The 20055-nt window shown below is 39.8% G+C and overlaps 1 protein-coding gene across 5 annotated transcripts in view; it reads right to left on the bottom strand.

Moving 5' to 3' along the window:
• Positions 1-20055, bottom strand: part of DMXL1 (Dmx like 1) — a 146007-nt gene that overhangs the window by 118011 nt on the left and 7941 nt on the right. For all 5 annotated transcript variants that reach the window (XR_012159032.2, XM_073344776.2, XM_073344772.2 and 2 more), the window contains exons 2-3: positions 9204-9329; positions 312-389 (exon numbers count right to left, since the gene is read on the bottom strand). Coding sequence is in view for 4 of the 5 variants with exons in the window: in XM_073344776.2 (XP_073200877.2) it covers positions 312-389; positions 9204-9329 (204 nt within the window). In the remaining variant the exon portion in view is untranslated. The remainder of the gene's footprint in view (positions 1-311; positions 390-9203; positions 9330-20055) is intronic.

Raw genomic sequence — 20055 nt, 5'->3', positions numbered from 1 at the left:
GAATCACTGATTTGCACAGATGAATCACTGCACAGGTGAAACAATTACTATGTATGTTTCTTATGGATTGGTCCACTGTATCCCCTTCTGAAGTGTTATGAAGAGGTATTATAATAATATGGTATTTTAACTAGCATGTGCCCCACCCCTTTTCCACATTTTCACACAAACATCCTATATCCCAATTTTAAACTGGTATCTCATCTTGTATCTCAGAAAAGGCAACTCCCAAGTAATAAAAGTAAACAACAGCAATTATTTAAATTTGTCAAGGCAGCTGAAGTTTCTGTTAAGACAGTTCATTCACTTACAGCAGGATGATTGCTCTTCGGTTTCAGGACAGTAACTGGTTCAAAAATACAAATCATGTTTCCATAAGACGCTGCAATCTAAAATAAAGTTATATAAAACAAAACAAAAATATTTAAAAATTAATTTGAGATGTGGATTATTGATTCTACTTTCATTCATTCTATGTAAAAATATTTCCCTCTATATTCTTGAGCTTGTGTCTCTATTTCCTTCTGAATCAAGGATCAGAACTTGAGGAACATATCAGAAAAAAAAAAAATCTTTAAAACATATTGCAAAGTTTGAAACACTAGAAAAAACTGTTTGCTTACAACTATATTTCTGGGTAAGACCTGAGGATCAACCACCATAAGAGTAAGTGTACCAGATACCAATTTTAATATGAATCCTCAATCTAGTATCAAAAGTTTTTAAACATGCAATTTAGGTAGCTACTTTAAGAAAAGATACTGGACTCCATTTTTAATACGCTGTGGAAAGGATGAAGAGCACTTCATCAATCAATCCGCCTTTTCACTGTTAACATATTACATTGTTGCACTGAGTGTCTGGAAGCATGAAAGCCACTTAATTCACTGGACAGTCATATAGAGCCACAAAATATATAGTTACAACAAACAAAAACAATACTTAATATTTTTTATCAAGAGTACTAAATAAAACTTACAATAAAGACAGCCTTATCTGGGAACCAATGAGTAGTCTTGTTCTATCCATAGTGCTAACCACATGCAAAAGCATATTTGCTCACATGTTTTCAATGGTTATTTTCCAGGGAGATAAAAGTCAAGGGGAGGGGGGGAATTGTGTTTATTTAAATTAAATACAGATTCTTAAAATAACCCTATTTGAAATTATGCCAACCTATGTTAAGACCTGAATTTATTCTGATCTAGTAAAACCATTTAAATTAAGTTTAAAAAAAAAAGTTAAGCAACATCTATCTACTGCCAAGTTTTAAAGAAAGTCAAATCACTGAACTGATGTAAGCAGGAAGCCAAAGGTTAAGCCCCTGGAACCAGAGTTTGTTAAAGTGCTAAGTTTCAGAGTAACAGCCGTGTTAGTCTGTATTCGCAAAAAGAAAAGAAGTACTTGTGGCACCTTAGAGACATAGTGTAAAGGCTATATTTAAATTGCAAAATCAGCATGTTTTAATGGTTACCAATCAATTATAATCAAACCTTCTTTAGGAAACTGACTAAAGGACAAATGCAAAATACAAAATAAATTTAGATGAAGATTCCCTCGTTAAGTATTTAAATCTCACTGATTTAAATCCATCCACCCTATTATTTTCTTCCAGGACAAGTTATCAGAACAAGTACAGGAAAAGTTACATGCAGACCTATGAACATCTAAATGCACCTTAAAAGCCTCAGGCTGAGAGTCATCACACTACCTAGAGCTTGTCATCTAAAAACAACTACAACTACAAATATCAATATGAGAGACACCCCATCACTAACTCTAATTCTGACCTCCGATTAGACTATATAGACAGCATAATTGTCTACTTCCATAAAATTATGGCTTAAGTTATTTCTGTAAAATCATCATAAGAATGTGGATTACAAATAAACCATTAACATTTTATATGATTTTTTTCACTTATAGTATAAAAAGCAGTTGCAGTAGCATTTTACAATGTGATTTTGTGATATCTAAATTGCAAGTAAATTTAAACAAAAGGGAGAGGCTCAAGTTCTAAGAGGAAAAACCTCGATGTTTTTTTTTTTTAAAAAAAAAAAGCCTGCATCAGACTCTTCAAGCAACTTACACGTCAGCATGACCCAAAAATGCCAACTATAATTCTGTCAAAGTTGCAAAAAGCCTAAAGAAGCCTTGTTTTTAGAACACATCTCTAGTTATTATTTGCCCTACATTTTCTACTTAACCATTATCATTGCCATATTTCTGTGATTCTGCAAATGAAGCTACTATTTTTAGAGTAATTAGAATAGTTTCTTCCACAGGAACACAAAGTAAAATACTGAGATGGAGATGTAAACTTAATAATTGCGATTCTTAGCCCAACACTGGTATAATCAACAATGTGGTTTAGGGTACCATTATAGCGTATTGCTGTAAGTGGCTGCCCCAGGGATGGCGGGGGGGGAAGGTGGGGGGTAAAGAGTTGGGGAAACAGGCAGCCCAGATGTGCTTACCTATAAAGATGCAGTATAGTATTTGCTTTTTGGTTTGTCTCTGCTGCTGCCTGATTGGTTATTTCTGATTTCACATGGTGTCTGGTTGACTGGTCAGTCCATAACTTTGGTGTTCGTATCTTTGAGGTTCTACTGTAAGGACTACTACTACTGTGTGACCATCAGAAAAGTTATGTATGTTCACTGCACCCCTGGCATCATAGTAGTGGGGATACTTTGGGTGGGGAGGCACTGATGAATTTTAAAGAAGGCCCATGTAGCTCAACTAGGGCATTTCTGTAGCTCACCCAGGAAGAAGAGGCTGCCCTCAGACAAAGCTTTGCTCTCCCTTGCCACAAATAAAAACTGTAACAGGGAATGTAAGGGGCTCCCCTAACATACTGAAATTAGCAAATCATGACTTAGAACAATCAATGCAACCTGCATTGTTTCCAAGTACGCATTTCTTCTTGGTCGTACCTCTACATAAACCTAATCCTCTGAATTTCACAGCAGCCATCCATATTGCACTCACCCAACAATCGGATCTATGCCCTCTTCCTGGGTTGTACTGTTGCCCACAACCAGATCAGAAGCATCACATTTCTTCTGGAGACAAACGGAATCACTGAAAAGGCCTTTTTGCTGTTAAATGCTATTCAGCAAACAAGGACAGAACTGACCTTCACTATGTTTACTGTATTCAAAAAGTATCTTAAAGGAATTAAGGTTCCAAAGAGATTAACTCAAAAGTCAGAAAAGTTAAAAAGTAAGGCTGCATATGTATTATGACAGTGTAATTACCAGTTCATGGTCACATTTTTTAATCCATTAGGAAAAAAATACACTTCTCACCTCCATCCTGATTTTACATACAAACACCCCTTTTCTTTCGCAAAAGTGATTTCTCAATATTCTATTGCCATTGTTCTTGTGAAGCATGAACTGAGTGGAATTCTGTGAAGATGGGTATGAAATTAGGCAGGGATTAGTAAAATTAAGTGTTATTTTAAATAAAACATAGGATGCTTGTGGGAAGCCTATTTTTAACCATTAGATTAATCAATTCTGAAAGGATTTTCACCAAATGACACATCTGATCTAGGAACCATCTCCCTGCTAAATGTCAAAGTTTGTACCAAAAATTTCTGATGCACTAGAACAATTTTTTAAAAAAAGTACTTCCCTCTCTCTTAGCATATAAACAGCTGAATCACTTTTACTCAAGCTTTCCAAATGTATTCACCTTCAGAAAGATCAGGTATAGAACATCTCAGCAGGGATGAAGAATAATTGAGAAAATTATCAACTGGAACACACCCTATATGACTGAAGTGTCTAGATAAACTTAAGTTATAAGTGAAGCACAGAGTGACACTTGTACAATTCAAGTAGCTGCATGAAATAATATTTTGTTGAAATTCAAAAGCAACTAACATCCTGTCTAGACCAAGAAAATGTTAGCTCGCCAAGGCAATCATTACTCTTTTTATGCTAATTATTTCACGTATAAAAATGTCAGCATTATCAACAGAACTTCAAGATGAGAAGTGCATTTTTCTGAACACAGAGGAACAAGACTGTGCAGAAACACAGCTGCATTCATGCCAAAGAGCTCTAAAAGGCCGATGTCAATGCAGGAAAGAACTGCAAAAGAAAATTTTTGTTCTACCATCAAGATTTGGCAAAGTGGAATAACCCAGCATTACCAAATCCTATGGATAATGGGATTCCTGTTCAAAGACATTTCATCCTTCAGTGATTATGAAACTATATCCATTGTCTGCTTAACAATCACACAGTGTCTATATATACACACACACCAATCTGCACATTTAAGATGATCATATATATTTATAAGTCAGTAAATAGCCTCTGACCAAGAATTTTATTTTCAGGTCATATTTGGCACTTTTTAAGCACTGTACAAGCAGTACAGATGCACATAAAAGAGCATTAGTGTAAAGTGTCAGGCATTTGGTCAAGATGACTAAGCAAATATGCCTGCAGATATCTCTGTATATTGCCAATACCAAGCGTTCAAAAGTCATGAGTCAGACCCCTGGTCCCCCCATCACAAGATTGACTTTAAATCCTCAGATTTTTAAACAATAAAATTAGAGGGTTTGGGGGTGAGGAAGAAGGTTGCCTTCTGGTTTCTGAACAGCCAGGATAAATTTTTAAAAAACAAAAGCTGAGACACACACAACATGACTGCTGGAGCTTTAAGGGAAAAAAAACCAACCACCACCAAATATCAGGGGATTCTGATAAACCTTCAGAGGAATGTAGCTCTGAAACAGCCTTCCACGGGAGCAGTGGGGACGAAAAGCCTAACTGGCTCCAAATCTGAGCTTGATAAATTTATGGAGGGGATGATAGGGTGGGACTGCCTTCAATGGCATGTGGCCCATCGGCAACTGCCAGTAGCAAAAATTCCCAACTGCTGGAGACAGGACTCTAGATGAGAAGGGATCTGAGTTTCTACAAAGAATTCTTTCACAAGTATCTGCCTGGCAGTCTTGTCCATATGCTCAGCGCCTGACTGCCATATCTGGAGTTGGGAAGGAATTTTCCCTGGGGTCAGATTGGCAGAGGCCCCAGGGAGGAGTGTGTTTTTCACCTTCCTCTGTAGCATGGGTCACTTGCTGGTTTAAAATAGCGTAAATGGTAAATTCTATGTAGCTTGAAGTCTTTAAACCATGACTTGAAGATTTCAGTAACTCAGCCAGAGGTTAGAGGTATATTTCAAGAATAGGTAAGGTTCCCTGGCCAACAATGTGCAGGAGGTCAGAGCAGATGATAATGATGGTCCCTTCTGACCTTAAAGTCAATGAGTCTAACACTTACTTTTGATAAATTATTATTTCATTAGTTGTATTGAATTCTGCAAATCCAAGCTAAGAGTACTGTTGCTTCAATTTGCTTTTATCTTTATCTATTTTTACCTGTGCACTTCTGGTTCTATATTTCAGTTTCTCCAAGAGATTCTAGTCCACTAGACTGAAATATAATATGTAGATGTCCAACACAGAGAGACAGTAGGGGAAATCAAGAAACATTATAATTCATTAACTGTCTCTAAAGCAAAAAACTTAAAGTTTCACCTAGATTTCAGGAAAGTCCCGATTTTGCATTTTAAATTTGTGTCTTACTGTGTAAGACTACATATATATTTTGCACTGTTTACAAATATAGTTGTGTCCTCTGCTAACCACCTGGTCCTAAAACTTAAAAACTTATCCCAGAGAAAGACTGTTCCATTCTTCCCAACTAGGCTACCAACACTTATTCTTTGTAAAACTAAAAGAACACATAATACAGAAGGCTACAATCCATTTCTAATTTAAAGCATCTAAAAACAGAAATGAAGCATCAACACATAGCTTTGATCCGACAATATTACCTTCATTATACAGAAGGTAAGGTTAGATTCTTTATCAACTTAAGATTTAAAGAGTACACAAGAAGGTTGCAGTTACCAAAAATGACACAAGGCCAAAACATTAGAAACTCCAATTCAGAGTAAAGATTACATGGGGGGGAGGGGCAGGGGAGAATCTCACATTCAGAAGTATAGAAATATATATACTTTATCAAACCTTCAGTAAACAAATACACTACTGAGGGCCATCATACCACATTCTTTGTGAAGATTTCTTGTGCCACTGATTATACTGCATCAGTAAAGACAACACTCCTTAATATACATACTTCCTTGGTCTAGACCAAAGGTGGCAAAGCCGCGCTTGCAGCTCTTTTATAGTTAAAGTGTGGGTCGCGGAGCACCCCCCGCCATTTTCCACTTACCAGACTGGGAGGGAGTTTGGGGCTTTCTGCCCTGTGGCGGGTGGTACAGCTAGGGGCTTCAACCCAGTGGGGAGGGGTGTCTAGAGTTTTCAGTCACTAGTCCTATTGCACCCAGCTCCCAAACTTCTGAAGATTATCGTTTGCGACTTGGAGAGTTGCTAAGTTTGGCCACCCATGGCCTAGACTATGGTGTTACAACACCTACATAAAAGTAGCAAAAGTTAACATAGTGACAAGACATGCTTACACAGACATTTGGGGGGACATCACAATGTCTTTAAATTTAAGATTTCTGCTTGCACAGTCTGCAGATTATCTAAACCCTTTTGGAAAAAAGTGAAGGTAATGTAGGAGGACATCACTGATGTGATCATTTTATCAGGACAGCAGCTCTTCCATAGTTTGACAAATCCTTAATGCCAGGGAGAGAAAATGATCAATCACCAGGCTATGGTCAGGGTTCTCATCTGGGATGTGGGAAGCCCAAGTTCAAATCCCTGCTCCACATCAGGCAGATGTGGGAACTGAATCTTCGTCTCCCACATCCCTCGTGAATGCTGAACCACTGGGCTAAAGTTATGAGGACACTACTACCTCCTCCTCCATCTGTTTTGTGAATCTAGGCCTTTAAACAAACATGCCCAGAGACAAAGCGTTTCAGGTCAAGTGACAGGGAATCATAGAAATGTAGGGCTGGAAGGGAACTCAGGAAGTCTAGTCCATCTCCATATGCCGCCAGGACTAAATATACCTTAAAAGGAAAAGGAGTACTTGTGACACCTTAGAGACTAACCAATATATTTGAGCATAAGCTTTCGTGAGCTACAGCTCACTTCATCGGATGCATGAAGTGGAAAATACAGGAAAATACACAAAAGCTCATGCTCAAATAAATTGGTTAGTCTCTAAGGTGCCACAAGTACTTCTTTTCTTTTTGCAAATACAGACTAACACAGCTGTTACTCTGAAACCTGTAAATATACCTTGATCATCCCTGACAGTTGTCTATCTAACGTGGTCTCAAAAACCATCAATGATGGGGATTCCAGATTCCCATCCATGGTAATTGTCATACAATCCATGGTAATTGTCATGATGTCTGAGATTGGCGCTTACAGTTCCTGTAAGCATCACAGTAACCTATTCCAGTGCTTAGATATCTTTACCATTAAAAATTGTTCCTAATACATAATCTAAATCACCCTTGCTGCACACTAAACTGATAACTTCTTGTCCAATCCCTTGGTGGGCATGGAGAACTACTGATCCATGTCCTCTTTATAAACAATCTTTTGCATATCTGAAGACTTACGTCCTGTCCCATGTCTGCCCCTCCAGTCTTCTCCTCTCAAGACTAAATATGCCCAATTCTTTCAGCCTTTCCCCATAGGTCCCCATGTTTTCTAAATTTTCTGTTTTTGTTGCTCCCCTGTAGATTCTCCAATTTGGTCACATCTGTGTCTTATTCAACCCAAACAAGAAGAAAAAAAAAAACAAACAAAAAAACCCCAACCCTTTTTCAATTTGCTGAAACTTGTGATTTTTTGTATTCAGTTCAACCCTAACATTTCCCCCCAGCTTTCTGGGGCTGAAAGTGAACTGAAGAGTCAATTATTTGCCCCATTCTACTTGCAGCACACCATTTTCACTGCTGGAAATTAAATGGAGTCAGAATCAGGTATGGTGTAATTTGTTCATTTACATAACACCTGTTATTCTTAAATCAAGACAGACCTAGCCACATAGAAGTAACTCTGGAAACCCCCAGATCAGTTGCAGCAAAGCTTCTCACTGCTTCCCACCCTTATCTACAGCCACCCTCCAACAGATCTTTCTGAGGCTGCCCTATCAGCTTCCAATCAAAAGGCAGCACCAGATTAGTCACCTGCTGTATCATGGCCTATCATTGCTTAGCAGATTCATCACTTGATATAGTACCACATCAGTGAGCAATTAATCCACATTAGAACTTTCCACTTGTGCACATTATTTTCTTGGAAATGTTAGTGTTCAACGGCTATGTAGTTATAACTTTCTAGGTTGGACTGGTTAATTTTTACATATTTTGATTTAAATGACTGACACATGCAGAACATTTAAGCCAAGTGAACTTAAGTTATGTTGCGTAGCAAGACATCAAGACCATCCATGAATGACAATTTCAAGAATGTAATTTGTTTCTTTTTTTCATACAAGTATCTTGTTATTGCGGAAGCATTCAAAAGCTCTAGATAAGATCAGGGCCTTCTTGCACTAAGTGCTGTTCAAACACAGCAGACATGGTCTCTGCCCTAAATAGCGCTTTATAACAGAGGTAAAATGCAGCAGGTGAGAAGAAAAGGAAGAGAGGATAAGGGTAACAACAGTAAGATCATCCAATTATACAGACTAGTAGGTTCAGAATACATTTTCTTCTATTTAATGTGAGTAAATAATGAGCAGTCTCCTTTTACCAGCCTGTCAACGCTCTACTGGCAATACAAATCTGCATGTTGCTTATGCACCTTACCGTCATATTCACATACTTACTAACATGAAGTCAGAATATATATATATATATATATATATGACAGGACCTTCACCAATACTCAACCTCCTCAACTCGTTTGTCAGATTTTCACCATCTCCTCTGTGCCTTCTTACATGCAACTGCCTATGCATTGTACGACCTTCCTGAGCTCATTTGCAAGGTCCCTCTCCGAGTATGCCATTAATTCTTTATTTGAGAGGCACTTCTGCTATGCGGCCGACAGTGAATTAAGTTAATTTATATACAAGTTAAGTTTTGCCTATTGTTATTCCCTTGACCTCTGTCTACTTGTTTGTGCTTAAACTGTGATCTTCATAACTACCTGGAAAGCACTATTATGTGGTGATCCCTCCCATAAATTAACACTACAACATGGTCTGTGCATTATTAGTAACATTACCACATACCTTCCCTTGCTGCATTGAGCAGTCCACACATCCCACTTGAATATTCCCATGTTTCGCTCCAGGGATTATTTGTAATCTTTCAAAATCAGTCCCCAATATAACGATATCACATCCTGATGCATAAGCCTGTAAAAACAAACAAAACAAGAGTTACAGTAATTCTACAACTACTTAATACCACCACCTCTAGATACTATATGAAGATAAATCAGTGAAGTACAGATATCCCTTTTGATGCACTTCTTTATAGAAGCTATCCTTGGTTCATCATCATTCATGTATACCAGTGGTCACCAAACAGTAGATCATGATCGACTGGTTGATCCTGGAACCTCTGCCAGTCGATCGCGATCTCTAGGTGCTAAAAGTCTGGCAACGCAGCGGGTCTAAGGCAGCCTGCCCTGGTCCCAGAAGCAGCTGGCACCATGTCTCTGTGACCGGGAAGGGGTGGGGGTCAGGCTGCTTCCGCACGCTGCCCCCACCCTCCAGTGCCGACTCCACACCTACCCCACGGGGGCAGCGCTTGCAAGTGCAGGCAGCACATGAAGACCTGCTGCCCCCCTCTGGGGCTGCAAGCGCTGTTCCCGCAGCTCCCACGGGGTTGGTGCTGCGGGGACAGGGGCAGCAGCAGTGCATGGAGTCGCCTGCCCCCCGCCCCTCCAGGGGCTGCAGACATGCCAGCCGCTTCCAGGTGCGGCGAGGGGCCGGGGCCTTAGCCTTAGCCCCACTGCACTGCTAACCGGGAGCTGCCTATAGTAAGCGCCTCCTGGCTGGAGCCTTCACCATGCACCTCCTCCTGCACTCCAACCCCCTGCCCCAGCCCTGAGCTCACACCCGAGCTCCCTCCCAGAGCTTGCACCCCTCACTCCCTCCTTCACCCCAATCCTCTGCCCCATCCCGGGGCCCCATCCCACACTCTGAACCCCTCGGCCCCAATCCAGAGCCTGCACCACCTCCCGCACCCCAACCCCATGCCTAGTGAAAGTGAGTGAGGGTGGGGGAGAGCAAGTGACAGAGGGAAGGGGGAAATGGAGTGAGCAGGCAGAGCCTCAGAGAAGGGGTGGGGTAGATAGATCCTGGGTTGATCTTAAATTCAAAAAGTGATCTTGTGCATAAAAAGGTTGGAGACCACTGATGTATACTATTGACCTATGACTCCATCATATCTTTTTAACACTACTACAGGGGTATAATATTGATAAGTTTGAATTGCCATTAGCTTGAAACATGCTAGGGGCAAACAGAAGGATACACATAATTGGGCTATTAGGTTTTGCTATCGTAGAAAGGCCTGTTTTATTAGTAAGAGGCCTAGTGTGATGAGCTTATGTCAAGGATTCATTTCAGGTGAACCAAACAACATTATGAGGTCATGGTAGCAACTCTCATTCAAGTTTATAGCTCACTTTCTATTAAAATTCTGATTTTGCCATAATTACTGCAGTAGACTTCTCAACAAGTCTGCTTTTCATCTTGAATTTCCCTATGTACTATCCCATGTCTTCCCCATCCCCCACAAAATAAATAAATCTGAAGTGAGATAATATATAGACAGTCAAAGTTGAAAGGCCCTTTTGATTTTTGAAATAAGATCTATTTGTAATGTTCTCAGACTACTGAGGTAGAAATTGTCAGGTCATTTTACTGGCCCCTAAAAGAACCTGTAACTTGACTATGTTTTGGAAAATTTTAATTTTCAGTTATTCCCTGGGAACACTGGGAACAATAAGATCATCAGAAGTTAGGCAGAAATTAGTTCTACTGGCATAAAGATCTGCTGGCTGATTTGAATCAAGCATGAACATATGTTGTCATTCTATCTAATCACAGTACAATGTGCCTTGACAGAAATAAAATGCAACAGTCCACAACAATTTCACATAGTGTTTGTAAATACTCCTCAAAATCTAGAAGTTGGAAAACTTAGTTAAGGTTGTATAAACTATTAACTCTGATTCTAGGTGAATACTCATCCTAGGTTTGCTTGCCATCCTGTTTATTCACCAATAATCCCTCTATATTCAACCACTATGCCCCTTTCACATTTCTAGTAATATGCCATGCTTGATTTTGGTGAAGAGAACTGGCGTTATGGAGATGACTTTAGTATGGAAGTTTCATGATCATCATCAATTCATGCTGGATATAACCACCACAGAATCCCATTTATCTGATCTAACTGGGACCAGGACCAGAACAGTAATAAAAAAAATCAGATAATCTGGAGAATGGGAAAGTATGAGGCTGCAGTGCTATCTAGCGGCCACAGGAGAGACCGCCTGCTTCTGGACTTACATACGCTGGTTGTTCAGTTAATACGGAGAGCAAGATAATGGAGGGTCGGATATACAGGGTTCTACTCTACTGTTTTATAGATACAACTTTACAAAGCTCCTCCTCTTAGTCCCATATTATAGGTACTCTCACGAGCAATGTCCTTTCTCCACTTCAACTGCATATGACACGAAGCAACATGACCCTGATTTCTTATCCTTTCTGCGAACTGTAGATGCACCACTGTCTTACCACTATGCTCCCACGTTCCTTAGCTTATTAGGGTTGTTGATTAATCGCAGCTAACTCATGCAATTAACTCCAAAAAATTAATCGTGATTAATCACAGTTTAATCGCACTGTTAAACAGTAAAATACCAACTGAAATTTAATATTTTGGATGTTTTTCTACATTTTCATATATATTGTATTCTGTGTTGTAATTGAAATCAAAGTATATATTTTTATTACAAATATTTGCATTGAAAAAATGATAAAAGAAATAGTATTTTTCAATGCACCTCATACAAGTACTGTTTTGCAATCTTTGTCATGGAAGTGCAATTTACAAATGTAGATTTTTTTTTGGTTACATAACTGCAGTCAAACACAAAACACTGTAAAACTTAAAAGCCTATGAGTCCACTCAGTCCTACTTCTTGTTCAGCCAAATCACTAAGACAAAACAACTTTGCTTACATTTACAGGAGATAATGCTGCTGGATTCTTATTTATAATGTCACCCAGAAAGTGAGAACAGGCATTTGCCTGGCACTTTTGTAGCCAGCATTCCAAGGTATTTACGTGCCAGATATTCTAAACATTTGTATGCCCCTTCATGCTTCGGGCACCATTCCAGAGGACATGCTCCATGCTGATGCTTGTTAAAAAAATAAAGCATTAATTAAATTTGTGACTGAACTCCTCGGGGGAGAATCGTAGGACCCCTGCTCTGTTTTACCCACATTCTGCCATATATTTCATGTGATAGCAGTCTCGGATGATGATCCAGCACGTTATTCATTTTAAGAACACTTTCACTGCAGATTTGACAAAATTCAAAGAAGGTACCAATGTGAGATTTCTAAAGATAGCTACAGCACTTGACCCAAGATTTAAGAATCTGAAGTGCCTTCCAAAATCTGAGACAGACGAGGTGTGGAACATGCTTTCAGAAGTCTTAGAAGAGCAACACTCTGATGAGGAAACTACAGAACCCAAATCACCAAAAAAGAAAATCAACCTTCAGCTAGTAGCATCTGACTCTGAAAATGAACATACGTCGGATCCACACTACTTGTGATTGTTATAGAGCAGAACCTGTCATCAGCATGGACTGGACGCACATCCCATGGAATAGTGGTTGAAGCATGACGAGACATATGAATCTTTAGTGCATCTGGCACAAATATCTTGCGACTCCAGCTACAATAGTGCCGTGAGAACACGTGTTCTCATTTTCAGACAACATTGTAAACAAGAAGTGGGCAGCATTATCTCCTGCAAATGTAAACAAACTTGTTTGTCAGCGATTGGACTGAGTGGACTTGCACGCTCTAAAATTTTACCTTGTTTTATTTTTTAATAAATCCAGGGTTTTTGTACATAATTCTACATTTGTAAGTTCAACTTTCATGATAAAGAGATTGCACTATAGTACTTGTATTAGGTGAACTGAAAAACACTATTATTTTGCTTTTTTTTAAACAGTGCAAATACTTGTAATCAAAAATATAAAGTGAGCACTGTACACTTTGTATTCGGTGTTGAAACTGAAATCAATATTTGAAAACGTAGAAAACATCCAAAAAATTTAAATAAATGGTATTATTAACAGTGCAATTAATCATGATTACTTTTTTTTTTAAATCACTGGACAGCCCTAATTATTATTGAGAATCAAATATAATGTTTAAGTGCATCTTTAGAATAGCGTTCAGTGTAAGACCGAGGTCAATGTACTTTCTCTGCCATTCAAAATTTACACTGATTGGCACATACCACACATTTGAAGCTTTCTGCTAGCCTCACAGTAGGAGTAAGCCCTATATTGACATGAATGCGCCTAGCCAAAGATGGCTGATCCCAAAGAATTAGTGGCTGACAAAGCCTTCAGAAAGCTGTTGCCAATTAACATACAGAGAAAAATCTTCAGCTTGTCAGCTCTTGGAAGACCCTACTATTTGGTTGTTGTACAGAGAAGCTGATGGGGCAGTATTCATACCCAAGAGTCTGACTAACCACAAAGCTGACAGTGCCAAATGTGTAGGCAGGAGTACTCTGGTCTTTGGCCCCTTGACTAACAGACACATACAGGGGAGCTCTGCTGGTGACAGGCCTCTCATGTTCCTTTACTATTGCTGTCTCAGTTTGACAAAACCTGTTTTGAGGAGCTACGGTTATGCAGTAGTCTGGTTGATTGGCAGTACTCGTCACCTGCCCCAAGAGGGTTATCTGTAGTACTGAACGACTCTGCACTCAACAACGTTTATCTGAAAGCAGGGAGTGCGATGCTGATCTAGTCAAGTGAAAGCTGCAGTGGAGTGCTGTATGTACTTTCTAAAAGCGCTGACTAATGCAGTGCTGACAGTAACATGAGGTGGCTTAAACTTGCCTCCCCTTAGAATATTGCTTAGCATAAAAGATTACTTCCAATGTTGCTCCTTGTTAACAGGTTGAAATGAACACCTGAAAGGAGAGACTAGAGCACATTTAAGAGGAATTTGTCCCAGACAAGCAGAAATAATCTTCTACGCACTTTTGGAAGAACACCGCTCAGAAGCATCTTCTGCCTCATGCTTTGTTTTGTCTTCCCACGTCAATCTGACTGGATGACATTCCTGTACCTCAAAAGAGCCAAATTAAAAGAGAAATCGTAGCACCAGAAGTGACAAAAACTTGAGGGACTTTAGAACAAGTCTAAGGCTGCTGGAAGCAAAACAACCCTATCTCCCGATGAACAGACCCTACTCATGTGTCAGTAACCCATAGGTCTTGTCTGTCTCAAGAACTGCAGTAAAAGAATGAAGACCCACATTTGGTTATGTAGATGTGACAAAGAGCATACTTTAAGACATCTAATAGACTAACAGATAGTTCTGTACTTTAACCGTAAGAATGTACAAAAAAGGAATGCAAAGAACATTTCGGCTGATTTATATTTATGCTGGTTGCTTGCCTCAGACTTAATTTTTTCGGATATGTTTAGCCACCATTCAGAATGAGAGTGAAAAAAATAAGTTTTGCCCATCTAAAACATTTCTCAACCAAATGGATGTCAGAAGCTCTATTGCCTTTGTGCTTTGGAACAGGGACTTGAAGTTTGCCCTGGTATCAGGGATGTGCCTTTTTTCCATTGCTGTGAAAATGCACCTAAAGTTGCTCTCGATGCGCCTCTTTCTAGCACCCATTGGCCAGCAGGAGTTGACATCTCAAGAGTAAATAAGCAATGATCGGTAATGCAGGCATAAGCCATGAACAGCCTTTGAAGTGAAAACAAGTAGCTTATGTTTGGTGTGAGAGAGAAGGGGAAGCCAGTGGAAAGATGAAAAAAGAGGGGGGCTCATATGTGATAGGCTAGGAAAATGATCTTTGCAGCAGCATTCCGAATGGATAAACTATTCTCCAACTAAACGTTTTCAAACTTGGTTGAAAACTTTTTACATGAGTGGTGAGAAAAGAAAAATTCCCCCCATTTTTAAAAAACACTCACCTAGGAGTGATCTTGTTCAGACCTCCATCTTTGGAAGATCACGGATACGAAAAATAAGCAAAGAAGGTAAGTGCCTGTGGTGACCGTGGGGATGGGAAGCAGAAGGGGGATGATTGTGTGTAAAAACAGTGAGTGTGTGCATTAGGACGGTAAGGGAAACTGTTGTGCAAGTGGAACTGCAGCAGGCTCTATTACCACCTATCCACTGTTGCATCTTACTGCTTCATCCTTTTCCACTCTGCCAAATACGGCAATATACTGGGAGATGGAGAGTGGCTTCTTTGACAAGTGTATATGGAACAAGGTCTGAAGACATGCTGAAGCATGGAAGACTTACCAAATCCCTCCATAAAGCAGCTATTATACCTTCCTTTTAAGTCCCTTTTCAACACATACCTCTAAAATGACAAACCCTCTCCTGGGGGTTGTAATCCTTTAACAAGTGAAACAATACCAGCTTTAACATGTGCATGCTGGGTGATGTTAGCAGCCTGTGATATACAGGATGTTAGACTAGATGATTTAGTGCTCCCTTCTGGCTTTTAACTCTGAGTACTACAGTAAAGTACCACTTGATGATGGTTAGCTGTCAAAGACCGGAATGTGGGCACTTATGCCTAGTAGTAAGAGCAGGAACTGGTAGTCTGAAATTGGAGCTGAGTGTCAGAGCTAGGTTACCTGGAGTGAGGAATTCCAGGGGCCAAGGCTATCGTGACCCTGGATGAATGCTTTGAGCAATCAGCACTCTGCTTCTTTTGTTGGTCTTAAGAGCAAGTCTGCTGATCCTCTGAGCCAATTGGGCAGTTTAGCCAATCAGGTGGCCCAACTGGGGCCCAGGTTTGCTTGTTAGACTTCTTGGGGGTGGGAGGGGTGTTAAGCTAGCAGGTAAGAAGGCTAGCTGCAGGACCTTGCTGCTGACACTAGCAGGTGGCCTGAAGAGACTTTAGTATCTCTAGTCTACTTATAATTTACAAATAGATACGTAATAAGTATGCATAACTTCACATTCCTTTTATTGCAACGTTTCTCCCTTTCCTTCTCTTCTAGACCCACAACTTGACTCAGTCTTGATAGAAGCTCTTAATGGCAGGACTGTACATCTGTATAACACCCACCACAAAGCCTCAATCCTGATTGTGTTATGCTATCACACAAAGGCCCCCAAACAAAAACAACTAGATCCCGGATACATTTTTCTGGGGTTATAATAATAATTATCACAGTGAAGTGATGGGGTAATTTGTAAATCACAGATTACAAATAAGCATAAAGTTTTCATACAGTTTTCCAAAGAGGAAGCAACTATGTCAGCATATATATATGGAATGTAATCTAGAAATATTACTCAGACTTTACGAGCAGAAGTGACCATCATGATCATATAGTCTGACCTCCTGCACGTTGTAAGCCACAGAACCTTGCCCACCTACTCCTGTTATAGACTCCTAATGTTTGACTGAGTTATTGAAATCCTCAAATCACAATTTGAAGACTCCAAGTTACAGAGAATCTATCATTTATTCTAGTCTAAACCCATACCCCATGCTACAGAGGAAGGTGAAAAAAGCCCAGGGTCTCTGCCAATCTTTCTGGGGAAAAATTCCTTTCTAACCCCAAAAATGATAAACTAGACCTTGAATATGTCAGCAAGACCCACCAGCCACACACCTGGGAAAGAATTCTCTGTAGTAACTCAGACCCCTCTCTATCTAGTGTTCCATCTCTGGCCATTGGGGATATTCACTACTAGCAGTTGCAGATGGACCACATGCCACTGTGGTCAGTCTCATCCTACCATCCCCTCCATAAACTTATCAAGTTCAGTCTTGAAGTCAGGTAGGTTTTTGCCCCTTGGAAGGCTATTCCAGAACTTGACTCCTCTGATGATTAGAAACATTGATCTAATTACAAGCCTAAACATGTTGATAGCCAATTTATACTACTTGTTCTTATGTCAACGCTGGCCCTTATCTTTTAAACTCCTCCTCTCCCTCCCTGGTATTTATCCCTCTGATGTATTTATAGAAAGCAATCATATCTCCCCTCAGCCATCATTTTGTTAGGCTAAACAAGCCAAGCTCTTTGAGTCTCCTCTCATAAGGCAGGTTTTCTGCACCTATTCCAGTTTGAATTCATTGTTCTTAAACATGTGAGACCAGAACAGCGCAAAGCATTCCAGATGAGGTCTCACCAGTGCCTTGTATAATGGTATTAACACTGCCCTATCTCTATTGGAAATATCTCGCTTGATGCATCCTAGGATTCCATTAGCTTTTTTCATAGCCATATCACATTTATAGCTCACAGTCCTCTTGCAACTAACCAATACACCCAGGTCTTTCTCCTCCTGTCACTAAGTCCTTAGCTTATAGCAAAACTTCTTGTTGTTAGTCCCTAAATGCATGACCTCACATTTTGCACTATTAAATTTCATCCCATTTCTATTACTACAGTTTTCAAGGTCGTCCAGAAATTCTTGTAGAATATTTCGGTCCTCCTTCATATGGACAACACCTCCCAACTTTGTCATCCACAAGTTTTATTAGCACACTTCCACTTTTTGTGCCAAGGTCATTAATGAAAATGTTAACTAAGATTGGTCTTAAGACCGATCCCTGAGAACCTTCAAGAGCAACCTCAGTCCAGCCTGACAGATCACCTTTCAGTATGACCAGGTGTAGCCTCGCTTTAACCAATTCCTTACCTACCTTTCAATTCTCATATTAATCCTAATCTTCTCCAATTTAATTAATAATTTCTCATAGGGAATAGTATAAAATGGCTTTCTGAAATCCAGATAGATTGGATCTAAAAAAATCAGTTATCCTCTCAAAGAAGATCAGGTTGGTCTGGCACAATCTACCTTTTGTAAAGCCATGTTCTATTTTATCCCAATTACCGTTCAGCTCTATATCCTTAACTACTTTCTCTTTCAAAATTTGTTCCAAAAGCTTGCATACAATTGAGGTCAAACTCACTGGCCTGTAGTTTCACGGATCACTTTTTTTCCTTTTCTTAAAAAGGACTATTGTAGCAATTCTCCAGTCATAGGATGTGACCCCTGAGTTTACAGATCATTAAAAATTGCTACTATTAGGCTTGCAATTTCATGTGCTATTTCCTTTAATATTCTTGGATGGTGATTATCCAAGCCCCCAAATTTGATCTCAGTAAGCTGTTTCAGTTTAGCCTCAACATCCTTATTTTCATTAGCCCCTCTGCCACCACCCGTAAGCTCAGTACCCTTATTAAAAACTCAGTACCCTTATTAAAAACTGATCCAAAGTATTTGTTTAGGTGTTCAGCCATGCCTAGATTATTGTTCATCTCCCCCCTACCCCCAGTGCTTAGCAGTCCCACTTCTTTCCTTGTTTTCTAAAAGACTATAGAACCTTTTAGTATTGATTTTAACTTCCTTTGCAAGGTCCAACTCTGCTTGGGTTTTGGCAGTTCTCATTTTCTGACTTTCAAGAGGTTTTTTTCCTTGCTGATCCATTCCATCTTTCATTCCCTGTAGGCACTCTCTTAATGACCTGTCTGAGATGCTTGGTCATCCAGTGTGGTCTGCAACTCTTCCCTACAAATTTTATCCACTTGCTTGGGATGCAGGCTTCACATTAGCTTCTGCATCTTTGATTTAAACCAATTCCAAGCCTCCTCCACATTCAGATCCTTGAGTTCTTCAGTCCTGTCCACTTCCTTAATTCCCTTATTTTTTTAAAGTTTGCTCTTTTGAAATCAAGGACCCCCTAATTGCAGACCTATTTTTGTTTATCCTTCCATTTAGTTTAAATTGAATTAGTGCATGATCACTCAAAACAAGGCTGTCCCCTATAACCAATTCTTCTATGAGGTCCTCTCTACTCAACAATACTAGATCTAAAATGCTATTCACCTCTTGTTGGTTCAGCTATCCCATCCAGGAAAATCTGGGCCCTACTATTATTAGTAGCACTTGTCCTCCAATCTATATCTGGGAAGTTAAAGTCTCCCATAACCAAACAATTCCCAGTAGTATTTATTTAATTAAAAATGTTGAAGAGCTGTCTATCCATATCCAAGTTGGATCCTGGGGCTCTGTAGCATACCCCAAGCACTATCCCAGGGGAGCCTGTGGTAGCTTTCTTCCCCAAAGCGATGTTGACCCAGACTCTGTCTTATCCATTCCATCACTTCTAATTTCTTTACAGTCTACCTCATCATTAACATACAATGCTACTTCACCACCTTTACCTTCATTTCTGTCTTTCCTGAACAGAACATACTGTTCAATACATGTAGCCTAGTCATAACTACTACTACACCATATTTCTGTTATCCCTGTATCATCTGGTTTTACTTCCTGCAGGAGTAGATCTAGTTCCTCCATTTTGTTACCCAGGCTCCTTTCATTGGCGTATTGACATCTTAGTTGTTTCTGCCTGGCTTTCCCCAGATTCCTCACTGGATTAGGTACAGTCATTGTACTCTCAATGCCAATACCAATGATGCCATCTTTCCTCTTGATGTCCATTCTCCTATCCTCTGCTGTTCCTTTCTCCATTGCTGTATCCTCTCTTTCTTGATTATCCTCCTGCTCAGTATTAGGATCAGGCATAGAGAGTACATGAGCATCTCCCTACCATCATCTCCCCCAAATTCCTAGTTTAAAGCTTTTTTTAAATCAAGTATGACATCCTCCATCCCAAAAGTCTATTTCCCTCCCTACTCAAGAGGGATCCATCCCATGAGAACAGTCTTCTGTCCGTGAATGCCTCCCAATGGTCAAACATCCCACAACAAAATGGAGGCTAAGTGGTGCTGCCTGAGTCATCTTCTGATCATCATAATCTTGTCTCACTTTCATTCTCCACCTCTATGGACAGG

The sequence above is a fragment of the Lepidochelys kempii genome, chromosome 5, assembly GCF_965140285.1.
Source record: "Lepidochelys kempii isolate rLepKem1 chromosome 5, rLepKem1.hap1, whole genome shotgun sequence".
NCBI classification, from domain to species: domain Eukaryota; kingdom Metazoa; phylum Chordata; order Testudines; family Cheloniidae; genus Lepidochelys; species Lepidochelys kempii.
This window is presented reverse-complemented; position numbering and strand designations above follow the sequence as displayed.